Source organism: Gadus macrocephalus, chromosome 10 (assembly GCF_031168955.1).
Source record: "Gadus macrocephalus chromosome 10, ASM3116895v1".
Taxonomy (NCBI): domain Eukaryota; kingdom Metazoa; phylum Chordata; class Actinopteri; order Gadiformes; family Gadidae; genus Gadus; species Gadus macrocephalus.
The window spans coordinates 13,291,773-13,305,900 of record NC_082391.1 but is presented as its reverse complement, the minus strand read 5'-3'; the positions used below and the strand labels follow the sequence as shown (position 1 = coordinate 13,305,900).

Here is a 14,128-nt window from a genome sequence, read left to right as displayed (position 1 = left end):
CACATGACACTTGGCCCTAATTAGACATCTCAGACTGTCTCGTTCAGGTCAACTGAACACATGACTGACGGTTAGTCAGAGTCCTCCAGTCATGACAAACGACCAGGTTAAATATTGGGCAATCAGCTTATTTACCGTCACTGTAAACAGTATGCATTGAGGAGGAAATGACAACGCTGCGGGTTTTTTCTTCGTTCAGAAAGTACTACAGCGTCTAAGTTGAATGCGTATGCTGTGGTTTCCCTTCTTCTTTAGTGGAAGTTGGACCTTTGGATGCTGACTCAGTTGAAATAATATACCGAATGTTGTTTTTCTTTCTTATAGGCCGACAGTGTTGTGTGTGTGTGTGTGTGTGTGTGTGTGTGTGTGTGTGTGTGTGTGTGTGTGTGTGTGTGTGTGTGTGTGTGTGCCTGCCTGCGTGCCTGCGTGCGTGCGTGTGTGCGTGTGTGTGTGTGCGTGTGTGCGTGTGTGTGTGTGTGTGTGTGTGTGTGTGTGTGTGTGTGTGTGTGTGTGTGTGTGTGTGTGTGTGTGTGTGTGTGTGTGTGTGTGTGTGTGTGTGTGCGCCAACAGACAGATGTTGGATACTCAGAGACAGACCTACATCCAATAAACAAAGTTGACTGATTCGGTTCTTTGACTTTAATTAACCTTATATCCTTCTGTTTTTGTAAAAACAAAACATATCATGTCAGTCAGTACTCAGACAGTTTTCGATGAACGGGATATGTGGAAAGGTTCACACGAATAAAAAACATAATTGCATAATAAAATAAAAGCATAATTTGAAAGCCTGCTGGGACACGTCTCGCCTTCCTCCGTCTCTTCCGTACTATTACGTGACATCTGTCTGACTCTCTCTCTGACTCTCTCTCTCTCTCTCTCTCTCTCTCTCTCTCTCTCTCTCTCTCTCTCTCTCTCTCTCTCTCTCTCTCTCTCTCTCTCTCTCTCTCTCTCTCTCTCTCTCTCTCTCTCTCACACACACACACACACACACACACACACACACACACACACACACACACACACACACACACACACACACACACACACACACACACACACACACACACACACACACACACAGCAAAGACCACGCCCTCCCGTCAAGTTTACTAGGAAGGAGCAGCCTCGAAACTTATGAGAGCCTGAGAGACTCCCTAGTTGCACGCCCTGCTGCGGTCAAGCATGTAGCAGTACCGCTCCGGAGAATGTCGGAGATCAACGCGCTGGAGGAGCTCCAGTCGGAGCTCACCTGCCCCGTGTGCCTCGAGCTGTTCCGCGAGCCCGTGATCCTCGAGTGCGGCCATCACTTCTGTCGCGTGTGCATCGCCCACTGCTGGGAGGCCAAGGCTGACGAGCAGCCCACCTGCCCCAAATGCAGAAAGTCCGTGACGTCCAAGCTGCGACCCAACTCCTTGCTATGCAACGTCGTGGACAGCGTCCGCCGGGCCCACCCGGGGGACACCCTGACCTCGCAGGCGAGCATCACCGGCGGCGGGGGGGACCTCGAGGACCCGGAGGAGCGGGAAGCGGGCTCCAGCATGAGCAGCGTCGCCTCCTCCAACGGCTTCTGGCCCCGTATGAGCGCGGATATGTGCGAGGAGCACGAGGAGAGGTTGAAGCTGTACTGCGAGAGCGACCAGCTCCCAATCTGCCTGGTGTGCGGGATGTCCCGCGACCACAAGACGCACAATGTCATCCCCATAAACGAGGCCTTCGAGAACTACAAGGTAGTCTTTAACGACCCGGGCCTCCCATGGGTGGAATGTCTGCGCTCTCTGTGTTGGGAAGGCACTCTGGAGGGAAAGGGTCCACCCAGTGGCATAGTACATGTTTCATTTTTGATTTGTGACTCGGGAGAGTGTTTAACAAACTGTCACGTGTTTTTTTTTTTTTTTTTCTAATCTGTATTAAATTAACTTGATCTGGTTGGACTAGTTCTCGAATTGAATGGCTCTGCAATGAGATTACTCACAAATGGGAATGTTGTTTTTGCTTGATGTATGAAACGACGTTTGACAAGCGACAGCCCTAAGCAAACCTTTCGGGATGAACCACAAAACAAGACAGATGCACCGTGGGGCATGAAAACCGCCTATGTCTCTGGCTCCCTTTGAGACGGACAGGAATTCAACAGCCCTGTGTCAGATCCAACTTTCCGCCAACTTTTAACCTTACAGCCCCACTCCAGTATGTGCAGACATACCGTGGAGCTCCGACACTTCACGCCGTGTTTTAACATGACTTGCTCGAACAGAATCCCATTCCTGATTAGATCGTCAGGTTGTTCGGTTGCCATGGCACTGCCTCACATGACTCTCTCTCCCTAGAGTCTGGTGAAGGCATCAAATTAGATTCAGCCTATATCCTATCCAGGTAGCTTGTTTACAAAGCACCAGGCTAGTTCTTGCCGATATGTGCTGTGTGGTCGTGAGCCTGACCTATATTTCCTTTGCCCACCCCCACAGGATAAGCTGTCCGTCACTCTGGAGAGGGTTGAGCTTCAAGTGGGGGAGGCCTCTCTGTTTCTACAACACACAAATGACAAGATCCAGCATATTAAGGTATTAAGTCTGTGTGTGTGCTTCCTTGTGATCCTCCCGATCCACCATATTAAGGTATTAAATCTGTGTGGGTTTGTGTCGGCTTGACTGTGTGTGTGTGTGTGTGTGTGTGTGTGTGTGTGTGTGTGTGTGTGTGTGTGTGTGTGTGTGTGTGTGTGTGTGTGTGTGTGTGTGCTCGCTTGAATTTGTTTCATTGTGTGTGGGGGGGGGGGGGGGTTCACTGTGTGTATGCTTGTGTGTGTGTGTGTGTGTGTGTGTGTGTGTGTGTGTGTGTGTGTGTGTGTGTGTGTGTGTGTGTGTGTTTGTGTGTGTTTCACTCTGTGTCTGTGTGCTTTACTGTTTGCTGTTTGTGTGCTTGACTGCTTAACTGTGTGTGTGTGTGTGTGTGTGTGTGTGTGTGTGTGTGTGTGTGTGTGTTTATTTGTTTGTATACATGTTGTTATGATGTGTGTGCGACTCATTGGGAGATGATCCCCTCACATTCCTACACACCCAGCTCGTTGCCAACGTGCAAGAAAACAATCACCCAGACCTCCAGCCTTTGTGTGCTGACTGAGGCGTCCGTCTGGCTCACTTTGGGTGGAACTCGTCTTTCTGGTATGCACGGATGTGACGAGGGACATGCCCTCCTCCTCCCACTAGTCAGCCCACGACCGAGGCCCACAGTGACGGTGGTGCCGGGGCTCTGAGGTCTGGTGGCGTCGGTGGAAGTCACTCGCCCACCACTTCCGCTGGGGTGAAAGGCAGATTAACCATGTGTTCCTTGGCCTTGTGTCATGCTTTTAATGAGAAACGATGTGACTCAGTCTTACCGGGTGGAACATGAGATAACCCTCAAAGCCCTTTTAAATCAAGGCCTTGATCTTGATAGTGTTTTTATTGGATTGAGTTATTTACAATCACGGGCAATGTTCGGCCCGATGTAGTTTACGCTGTTTCTAATTTCAGCTACTCTGGAAAGAGTCTACTCACTTATTTTACTGAAATGAAGTGAGAAATTTTTATTTAGGTTTTATCCAAACTTTTTGGAGGCCTGCTAGTTCCTACAATCCACACATTCTCCGATAACACATATAACCCATGGACGTATAAGATATTACCTTATAAACCAATCAATGTCCCTAGTCAGTAGTCTACATAATAACATAATAGTCATTATAATTTACAAAATTGTTCTTGAATTGTTATTTATACTGCCATACACTATACACATATACACAATAACATCTAACCTGATAGTGTGTATACACTCAAAATGTTGGCAGACTTTGTGATGTGTGTGTGTAGGTAGGCGTTCTGTGTTTGCATGTGTATGTGGGTGGGTGTGGGGGGGAAGGTGCAGGAGATGGGGTTAGAGATAAGGTAATTTGAAATATGTATTTTTTGTTCATAGATTGTTTTTGCATGTTTGAGGACAAAAACAACCACGTGTGTGTGCGTGTGTGTGTGTGTGTGTGTGTGTGTGTGTGTGTGTGTGTGTGTGTGTGTGTGTGTGTGTGTGTGTGTGTGTGTGTGGTGTGTGTGTGTGTGTGTGTGCCAATCTAAACACACACACACATGGTGTGTGTGTTTAGTTCTCTGTAGGTTTTAGGATGAGCCTGCTTTGTGTCACATTTTCTTTACACAATCGTCATTTTTCACTTCTCTATTTCCGCAAGCGACAGGATGTGGGCAAACAGGGTTCAGAGGAAGTGTTTGTAATTGCTTGTTTGAGTCGGTCAATATATTGACAAATGCTTTAAAGTTTAAATCAACCAAAGCACGTTCGCTGAGATTAGAATCCTTTGACGCGCCGATAAAACAAGCACACCTACGGTTGAGGACGTAATCGAAATCCAATTGAACTATTTCAATGTTTAACTACGAAGTCAGTAAGCAGTTATATCTTAACACAAAAACATTTGACTTAATTCCCTTTTGCCAAAAAGCTGTGCAGATTCCTAATTTGGTGTGAAAAACATCCAACCCCTTCGTCCAACCGTGTCTAGTGTCGTACTGTAGAGTCTGATCCCCTCTGAACTGGTCTCACAGATTACACACTAAGAACCATGTCTCAAGTCTGATGGCAGACCAGCTCTAATCTGGGTGTTATTCCCTTCATATTTGTTTCGACCGATCATGACGCGGGAGGCGAGGATCTGTTAGCCCATAATTGACAAACAAAGCCAGCACTACTAAACAGCAAACAAGTGTCTGTAAAGGCTTAAACCACCACTGTGTAGACTCGCTGCTCTAGAAATCCTCTTCTGAAGCTTCATCCACTCAATGAGTCGCTCCTGAGTAGAATATCTATATCGTAGTCGTAACGCAACAGAACACAGCGTAGCTCCGCCCCTTGTCGTTCTTGGAACAGAACACAGCGTAGCTCCGCCCCTTGTCGTTCTTGGTTCCGTAGTGTCTTTCCCCAGAGGTTCTGCAGTGATCAGCAGAACTGCTGGACTCTCCTAACACTGCCCCTCCCCCCCCCGGGCCCCCAGGAGCAGGCAGACGACCTGGAGCACCAGGTCAGTTCTGAGTTTGACCTCCTCAGGGAGTTCCTCCGTGAGGAGGAGCAGCGCATCAAGGAGAGCCTGCGGGAGAAGAAGGAGGGCAAGCTCGACCAATTGGAGAAGGCTCTGACGCAGGCCACGGAGCAGATCGGCCAATTGGAGACGAGGGCCGAGGAGCTCCGCCTCAAACTGCAGGAGGAGGAAAGCCCGGAGCAGCTCAAGGTAGGGAGAGAGACCCACTTACATTTATACAAAACGAATCATAATATGCATATAAATTAATATGTATTAATGATTATATTATAATAATCATTTAGTTAAATTAAAGCTGAAACCAGGGAATAAATAAATACATTACAAATCAAAGCTACGATTACAATACAAACCCAAACAACATTTACAACACAAAACAAAATGTGATGACTTAAGTGAGGAAGAGACTGAAACAGCTGGTTGAAGTGTTGTAATGAGCCCCCTCTTCTGCTTTCTTTCAGGGATTCAAAGACTTCATCCGAGGGTGAGCCAGGGCAACGCTAACCTTATCTGAACCAGCTAACGTCTCAGGTTCTTAGCGGGCCATATGTTCCCTAATCTCTCACCTAATGATGGTGATTGGACCCAGACGGCTAGGGCTCTTATCAAAGTGACTCACCTCTGGTTCGTTTCGATCAGGATTGCTGCTAGACAAACACTGACCGTATTCAGGTGCAGCAAGGAGACGGGGGAATGTGCTTGGTTGGAATGTCTCTAGTGGAGCGTTCTGTGTATACAAGCTGACCGAGGCTTCCATTCTTCGTCTTTGGAGCGCTGAGAAGTGACCTGGCAGTCCATGATGAGTTTGGGCTGTGACATGCGTCTGTTGCGTCACGGGAGGTTTCTGTAGCTTGCATCAGGCCACGTGTCCTTGTTGAAATACAGACATTGAAACAGAGCTAGCACATCAAATCATAGAGACAGATGGAGGGATGGGGAGAAGGATGAAAGGGTTCATATGGTATGGGACTGCAATCCAGGGCACACACACTATCATTATTAATCCATAACTGGTGTGTTAATGTTTTGTTGAATTTCTTTAGAGTGATGACAACAATTCAAAGTTAAATGCCTGCCCATGGTTATTTCTAAATCTACTGAGCCCGGAAGATGACATTGAAGTCATTTTTTTATAACGCGTTTTATAAGTCGCATGCGCTTTATTAAATCATACATGCGCTTTAGGAAGTCCCCTGCCCTACGCTATTTAATTGACCAGATCAGATTAAAGTCATATTTGGCTTTGTGGTTGATGTATGAATAACTCTCTCTCTCTCTCTCTCTCTCTCTCTCTCTCTCTCTCTCTCTCTCTGTCTCTCTCTCTCTCTCTCTCTCTCTCTCTCTCTCTCTCTCTCTCTCTCTCTCTCTCTCTCTCTCTCTCTCTCTCTCTCTCGCTCAGGGCTGAGAGTCTGTTTGAGCCCCCCCTAGAGGGGAGTGTGGACCTGCACTCTGGGGACATCATGGGCCCCCTGCAGTACAGCACCTGGAGGAAGATGCACTCTGTGCTTCAACCAGGTACACACAAACACACACACACACACACACACTTACGATAGTATTTTGTAATTTGGATCAATGGGGACGGACTGAAGATCGATTCAAACTCGTATCATTTTGAGTTTATGTTGAGTTTGCTAGTTGTGATATTAAACTCAAACCCTAACAACTAGCAATGCCCAGGTCTACACACTAACAAAATCACACATTTCTGATCCATCACAACCTTTCCTGAATCCTTCTGATCAAACACTGCTTGCTAACCCCCCTTCTCTCTCCCCCCCCCCCCCCTCCCCCTTCAGCCATGACGGCGGTGACCCTCGACCCCGACACGGCCTACCCCCGGCTGTGCGTGTCGCCGTGCCGCAGCAGCGTCTGGGTGGGCGACATCCAGCCCAACCTGCCCGACAACCCCGAGCGCTTCACGCGCTACAACATCGTGCTGGGCTACGAGGCCTTCTCCGCCGGCCGCCACTACTGGGAGGTGGAGGTGGGCTCCAAGACCGCCTGGGGCCTGGGCGTGGCCACCGCCTCCGTCAACCGCAAGGAGGTCATCAGCCTGTGCCCGGACGACGGCTTCTGGACCATGGGGCGGCGGGGCGACCCGCCGGACGGCGGCGACGGAGTCGGGGAGTACGAGGCGTGCACGGACGCCGAGGAGTGTGCGCTGCACCCGCCGCGGGCGCCCCGAAGAGTGGGCGTGTACCTGGACTACGCCGGCGGGCAGGTGTCCTTTTACGACGCGGCGGACATGAGCCACCTGTTCTCGTTCCGGGGGGCACGGTTCACGGAGCCCGTGTACCCGTACTTCAACCCCTGGCCCATCATGCACGGGCGCAACCGCCAGCCGCTCACCATCGTCACGCCGTCCTGCTGATTTTGATCGCCACCCGTTGCGTTTCTTCGCCATCGCTGCTATTTTGATGTTTTTGCCGAAGTTAAAAAAAAACCTGGCAACCTGAATGTGCTAGAAAACGAGTTGTGCTTAAAATAGCGACACAGGAAGGAAGACTTTGCCACGGATAACTACTTCCTGGTAACCTTGATTCTAAAGATTGTTCTTGGAAATAGTATTGTTGCAGTTGTTTACTAAAAACTAACAGAGCACCAATATGAGCACATCATCATGTCTGTGTGTTGTAAGGACTTGTTTCAGACCATAAGTTTCATGAAATTGGGGATATAGTGGTTTTCAAATGTGCCAATTAAAGTTTTATATTCTAACCATTTAACACATTTTATAACTACTATGATATATTTGATATATATTATTGTACTCATTAATATATGATTGATGGTGTTTGATGTCAAAGGTGAAGAAATTAAGGGCTCTACCCTCAATTGATAATGACATACATTAAGACTACTCTTAATCCTTGTCTAATAAAGTCTTTTAACACTGAACGTTGGATTTCCTGTTCGTCAGCTCGTGTCTTTCTGGGTAGGATTTCTATAAATCTTTGTCCGGGTAGTATTATATATTTTATACCACCGAAGAGATTCGATCTCAATATAACACTTCCGCGAAGTCGTTGGAGGAGCTGTTCTCATGGTCGACGAGTCACTGGAGGTTGGATGTTAAAATCACTCATTCCACAAGGGGGCGCCAAACATTACCTCTGCTCCCCGTAGCTGCTGACGAACGCATTTCCCAAACGACATTCAGCTGTCATGTCAAAAATGTACCTCCAGTAATATCGAATTTACCTAATTTCTGAATGAAAAGCAATTATGGACGCTTGGTGGTGTGAAATACAAAGGTAAGATGATATATAGAACAGCTGGGGAGTTCACCTTTTGGCCTGGTTCCAGTGGATGACATTGGCATAGAACTACACAACAAACTTTTGCATTCTTTCTTTCTTTCATAAATGTATACAAACGTAATGCGATTGGCATAGCGGTGTCCTAACAACATACGAGAGCTTGCTACAACATGCTGCCTTAATTATTCCTTTGGATAACATGTGTAGTCGACATGAGCCCCAGGGCCCGGGTGAGGGAGTGTGGGCTTACATCAGCGCTCATCCAGTGACTTCAACGCGTAACCCGCACCCGCCATGCGTGCGTTGTTCTTACGTATGTGTCTATGCGCTGCTGAATGGCTTTCCGAGTGATGGGTTTAGCCTCCTACGCAACTTACCTCAAATACCGCTAAAACGCAAAATAGCAATTACCTCTTCGCCACAGCTTTATTTTGAGCCCCTGACAACATTGTGCATCATTGACTCAGCACAGCTTACATAGATGCTATTGAATATGGAATCTTTTACATTTTCTATTATGTATAATTATCGCCTAGAAGGTTGGCCCCTTACTAATTTAGCAGACACTCTATTTTCCCAAGCGGTTTACAGCTGATTAGAAATACGCGTTGTCAGGTAGATAGCCTTCATACAGGTAAGCCGTGGACACATGGGGGATCAAACCCCGATCCCTTGAGCTTGAAGTCAAACCTCCTAGCCTGGAGTCAAACCTCCTAGCCTGGAGTCAAACCCCCTAGCCAGACAGCAGACTATCCTGCCCCCAATGTGTGTGTTGTTTTTTACAATATGGGACAAATAACTCAGGCTTTGTAACCCAAAATGAAATCCAATATTGGGTTGCGCTGATTCCGTTTTTATAATAAACATGGAATTTTTATTAGCATGACTAACGTTGTTTACCTGCTGCAGTACACAGTTGATGCATGCCTCTTGGTTGTGTGTGGCAATTAATTGAGCATTTAATTGTGTGTGTGTGTGTGTGTGTGTGTGCGTGTGTGTGTGCGTGTGTGTGTGTGTGTGTGTGTGTGTGTGTGTGTGTGTGTGTGTGTGTGTGTGGGCGCATGCGTGTCTGCTTTGCATGTTTGCGGTACCTCGAGGGTTCAGTCCGCCTGGTGTCCATTCGCGGGGATCAGCACATGTCAATGTCAACGAGGCCGGCTCTTCTGCTGCCACGGCGACCGTGGCCGTGGCATCGTCTATGTGGTCGCTCTTGTGTTCCTTTCAGACAAATAAATGATGAGGGTCATTCCGACCCTGCGAAGACATTTGGTATCCATGTCGACATAATCCCCTAGCTGGCTCAGCTGCCTATACATTAACCAAGACTTCACCTGTCATTAAAACAGCCTTTACCCTAGCGCAATCCCACTCACACACGCATCCAGACGCACACACACACACACACGCATGCATACACACACACAGACACACACACGTGCATGTATACGCACACACAGACACACACCCCCACACATACGCATGCATACCCACAGACAAACACACACACACACACACACGCAAGAATATACACACCCATGCACACACACACATGCACACAGAATCATATGCCAACCCGTACATGCATGAACAGACACACACACACATGCACAGACACACACACACACACACTAACATACGCACAGGCAGACACACAATCACACACACACATGAACACACACACGCATGCATGCCCACAAATAGGCACACATGAATGGGCACATGCGTACACACCCTACTTCTTGATCTGTAATTAGATCTACATGAAAGGCAGCTGATCTGTGTGGAGGCAGCAGTAACAAAAGCCTCGAGTTCAATTACCACCCTGCTTTATTAAGTTACTCTCCCTTGATCACACTAAGAAGAATCTTGGTGAGTGTACTGAGCCAAAAGGTGTGACTGTAGGGCAGTCACTGTTTACTCTTTCATTCACAAATACTTTGGCACTGCGACCCGTGTCCCATTGTTGGTCCCTTCCCAGACACCACACTCTCTAGTGGCCTATAAAGTTGAGGAGTTGTCGATTAATGGAAGTGTATCGAAGGTTGTTACCATGAGTAAGTTGTACTTTTAAACAGGAGGTTTCTAGGTATGGGCTGAGCTGTCTGTGTTACTATCAAGAAAATTGTGATTTTGTTACGCATGTTAAGTTCTGGCGAGCTGCATCTCCTCATAGAACACATTGGTTCACAGCATACCCAACCTGTTGTGCAGTACACAGTGAAATCATTCTGAATTTAAGTCCACTCGTTGCACCACTGGTCCCGCCTCCTCCTTCCATTCTTCGCCAGCCAATCGCTCTCCTTCTCCAGTCTATTTCATCACTGATCCCGGATCTGATGAGTTATCTGCTCCTGAAATTCTCTCTCTCTCCCTCTCTCTCTCTCTCTCTTTCTCTCTGCCTCGCTCCCTCTCTCCTTCTCCCTCTCTCCCTCCCTCCCTCCCTCCCTCTCTCTCCATCCCTCTCTCTTACGTCTGCACTCTATTTTTAACCTAACCACAGCGTCTAACTTGTCCTTTTTTGTGTCGTAATGGAACTCTTGTCTAACTTTGCCTGCACCCCCCCATCAATAATCAATGAAGAGACTGATTGATTGGAGATGGAAGTGGGGGTTGGGGTAGTGGGTGAGTTAAAGGGGGGCGGGGGGGAGGAAGGGTGTAGGAGGAGGAGAAGGAGACGGGAGGAGTGATGGTGGGGGTGGAGGAATGAGAGAGAGAGAGCGAGAGGGGCAGATTGGCGACAAATTGATTAATGGAAACCTCATTAGCAACTTCTTGCTAATGAGAGAGAGAGACAAGTTGGACTTGACACGGCGTCCTGCAACCCAGGAACTCACGCCACCGTCAGTGAGGTCCGTCTGCAGTTCAACACAGAGACATTTAATGAGGAGAACTTGAGAGAGAGAGAGAGAGAGAGAGAGAGAGAGAGAGAGAGAGAGAGAGAGAGAGGTGGAGACAGGTCGATGGAGAGGTGTTATAAGCCTGCACAACAAACACCTGCACGCACGGCAGACTACCGAAAGCAGCGGCATCAGTTTTGACATCAAAGCGAGGGGATAGGATGTAGGAGACAAGGGCACAGAGTAGGAAGGAAGGAAAGGAATGTACATGGTGGTGTCGGGTCACTCGCTTTATTTATAGAAGCAGAGGCTTTTAGTGGAATTAGTCTCATTTGAGCTGCGATAAGACGCCATGGGTCGCATGTACGATGTGTTTTCAATGAGAAAACCACATTTAAGTAGGTCTCCAAGCAAGCATGACTAACGTTGTGTTTTTATCTTGAGTGACTTGAACGTGTTGTATATGCGGACGGGGATCGTTGCTGACATGGCGCTCTGTGTGCGATCAGTCATGCAGGGTCGAATGACTTTATCCATGTGTGCACGTGTGTGATGTGTGACGGGCCAGTGCGTTATCCATAGAAAGCTTTTCCTCTTCACATCACAGCCAAACCCTCTCTCTCTCTCTCTCTCTCTCTCTCTCTCTCTCTCTCTCTCTCTCTCTCTCTCTCTCTCTCTCTCTCTCTCTCTCTCTCTCTCTCTATCTCTCTCTCTCTCTCTCTCTCTCTCTCTCTTTATTTCTCTCTTCCCTACCTGTCCCCCTGTTCTATACTTTCAGCCTGAAAATAGACAGCTGACCCTAGCACCTGGGAAAGAATCCAATTTGTGTTGCAAACCGTGGCTGGGAATGTGACAGGAGAGAGGGATTGGGGTCAGACAGAGCCAGAGAGTCGGGAAGAGGAGAGAGTGAGTGATGGAGAGGGAGATGGACAGAGAGATGAACAGAAAGAGAGAGGGAGAGAGAATGAATGGAAGACATGAGGGATTATGGTTTAAATAAAATGAGGGTGATATGCACAATTGGATAAAGATTTGGAAGGGATGGGTGGAGTGAGGAAAAGAAAGACCGATCTGGTATAAAAAGAAAAACAGAGGGATGTGGTAGAATCGTCAATGAGAGAAAATTCAGCGACAGGCAGATGAAACATTGCTTACTGTTGGGCTACTCTCAGTCTAAGTAGCCTGAGAAACAACATAGCAAATCAGGAGTTAAGCATGGAGAGGCCTTAGTAATGACTGACCAAATCAGGAGTTCAGCATGGAGAGGCCTTAGTAATGTCTGACCAAATCAGGGGTTCAGCATGGAGAGGCCTTAGTAATCACTGACCAAATCAGGGGTTCAGCATGGAGAGGCATAAGTAACGATAGACCAAATCAGTTCGAAGGAACAAACATGGTGTTGACCTGCCTGACAAAAAAGGAAAAGGCACAGCAATGCATGGAGGGAGGGATGGAGAGGGAGAGAGAGAGGCAGAGAGAGAGAGAGAGGGAGAGAGAGAGAGAGAGAGAGAGAGAGAGAGAGAGAGAGAGAGAGAGAGAGAGAGAGAGAGAGCGAGAGAGATAAAGAGGTGAGCATGGCATAGGTAGATAACATGTTCAAGGTGAAGAGCAGGTGTAGTGTTTCACCTGCAGAAACTGGGTTTGCGGATGCAGGGAAGAGGGTGGGGTCTGGCGTGATTGGGGGGTGGATAAAGTGGGGGTGGAGGTCAGCGATACTGTGGAACCTAATCCCTGGGTCTACAAGTCGGTTAAAAGCTCCCCACCTGGAGCCCCAGGAGGAGAAGCCAGGAGGAGATGAACTGAAGCACAGCGGCGGCCGCCGGACCACAGGACTAAGACAGCAAGACGCAGACATCCTTCTTCCTCATCACTTCTTTTTCCCGAGGGGAACTTCTTTCGTAAGCGGCCGGAGAGGACGGGACCAGCGAGGGCGGAGTTGTCCGATAGCTGAATTAGACTGAATTTTTAGAAGGCGAATAAACATACAAACTCCCGTCAGCCGATACTTCGGAAAACTGTAATCAAGTGGAGAAAACTTTGCTTCTAAAAACGGACAAAGGACTTTCCTCAGGGGCTGAAACCAACAAAGACAAAATCGACCAATACTTTGAACATTCGTAATTCAATCGAGAAGACTTGGCATTTAAAAACTGGCACCAAGACAAAGAAACAAACTAAAAAGTGTTAGGAACACCAGAGAGCAGATTAGGAGAGAGGGGGAGTAAGAGTGGGAGACAGCGAGAGAGAGAGGTTGAGAGAGAGACAAAGAGCCTGTACCAACCGCAGAAATGTTCATGCTCATTCGAGAGTCGCCGTCCACTGGAGGAGCTGTATCCACCGTGACACAGGAGAAGACTGCTAAGCAGGTGCATAGCTGTGTGTGTGTGTGTGTGCATGTGCGTGTGTGTGCGCATTTGTGTCTATTTGTGTCTTTTTATATGCTTCTTTGTTATGATGTGTGTGTGTGTGTGTGGATAATGTTAAATTGGAAGCATTTCAGCAAAAAATGAAATGTTAGAAGAAGCCAAAATGTTATTTGAAGCTCATGTTTTATGACTCATATGTTAAAAACAGCTACGGCTGGAACCATCCTGAAATATCAATTTGATCCTGGGGATAACGTCTATAATTTTTTACCAAAGTGAATTGGATATGACATTTATTTACTTTGATGACAAAGAGCGCTGTAAGATAACCTGGACAAGAACTTTGCTGAACTGCAGTTCGTAACACGAGCCCCAGTTCAGCAGCCAAGGCTTTCAGACTCTATCCCTCTCTCTCTTTTGCGTGGCTCTCTCTCTCCCTCTCTCTCTCTCTTTCTCTCTCTCTGTTGCGTGTCTCTCCCTCTTTCTCCCTGCACCCGTCTAACTCTCTCTCTCTCTGCCTCGTCTATTTATCTCTGTCCCTCGCTCTCACACGGCCACAGGTGCAGGCAGCCATCA

The 14,128-nt window shown here is 47.7% G+C and overlaps 2 protein-coding genes across 2 annotated transcripts in view; both read left to right on the top strand.

Annotated features, from left to right (window-relative positions):
- Window positions 1-897: 897 nt before the first annotated feature.
- LOC132465724 (zinc-binding protein A33-like) lies at window positions 898-7,987 on the top strand. Its single transcript, XM_060062455.1, has 6 exons — window positions 898-1,730; window positions 2,469-2,564; window positions 5,042-5,275; window positions 5,548-5,570; window positions 6,486-6,601; window positions 6,886-7,987. The coding sequence occupies exons 1-6, from the start codon at window positions 1,209-1,211 to the stop codon at window positions 7,458-7,460; spliced, it is 1,566 nt and encodes a 521-aa protein (XP_059918438.1). The 5' UTR covers window positions 898-1,208; the 3' UTR covers window positions 7,461-7,987.
- A 4,974-nt stretch (window positions 7,988-12,961) lies between these two features.
- Window positions 12,962-14,128, top strand: part of LOC132465740 (calcium-binding protein 2-like) — a 10,980-nt gene continuing 9,813 nt past the window's right edge. The window contains exons 1-2 of the mRNA XM_060062492.1: window positions 12,962-13,552; window positions 14,113-14,128. The exon at window positions 14,113-14,128 is cut by the window's right edge and continues 305 nt beyond it. Of these exons, the coding sequence (XP_059918475.1) occupies window positions 13,475-13,552; window positions 14,113-14,128 (94 nt within the window). The 5' untranslated portion in view covers window positions 12,962-13,474. The remainder of the gene's footprint in view (window positions 13,553-14,112) is intronic.

Coding starts and splice junctions, on each gene's coding strand:
- LOC132465724 (XM_060062455.1), top strand. CDS start 1,209: ATGTCGGAGATCAACGCGCTGGAGGAGCTCCAGTCGGAGCTCACCTGC. Junction 2,565..5,041: donor ACAAGATCCAGCATATTAAG/GTATTAAGTCTG, acceptor CCGGGCCCCCAG/GAGCAGGCAGACGACCTGGA. Junction 5,276..5,547: donor AAAGCCCGGAGCAGCTCAAG/GTAGGGAGAGAG, acceptor GCTTTCTTTCAG/GGATTCAAAGACTTCATCCG.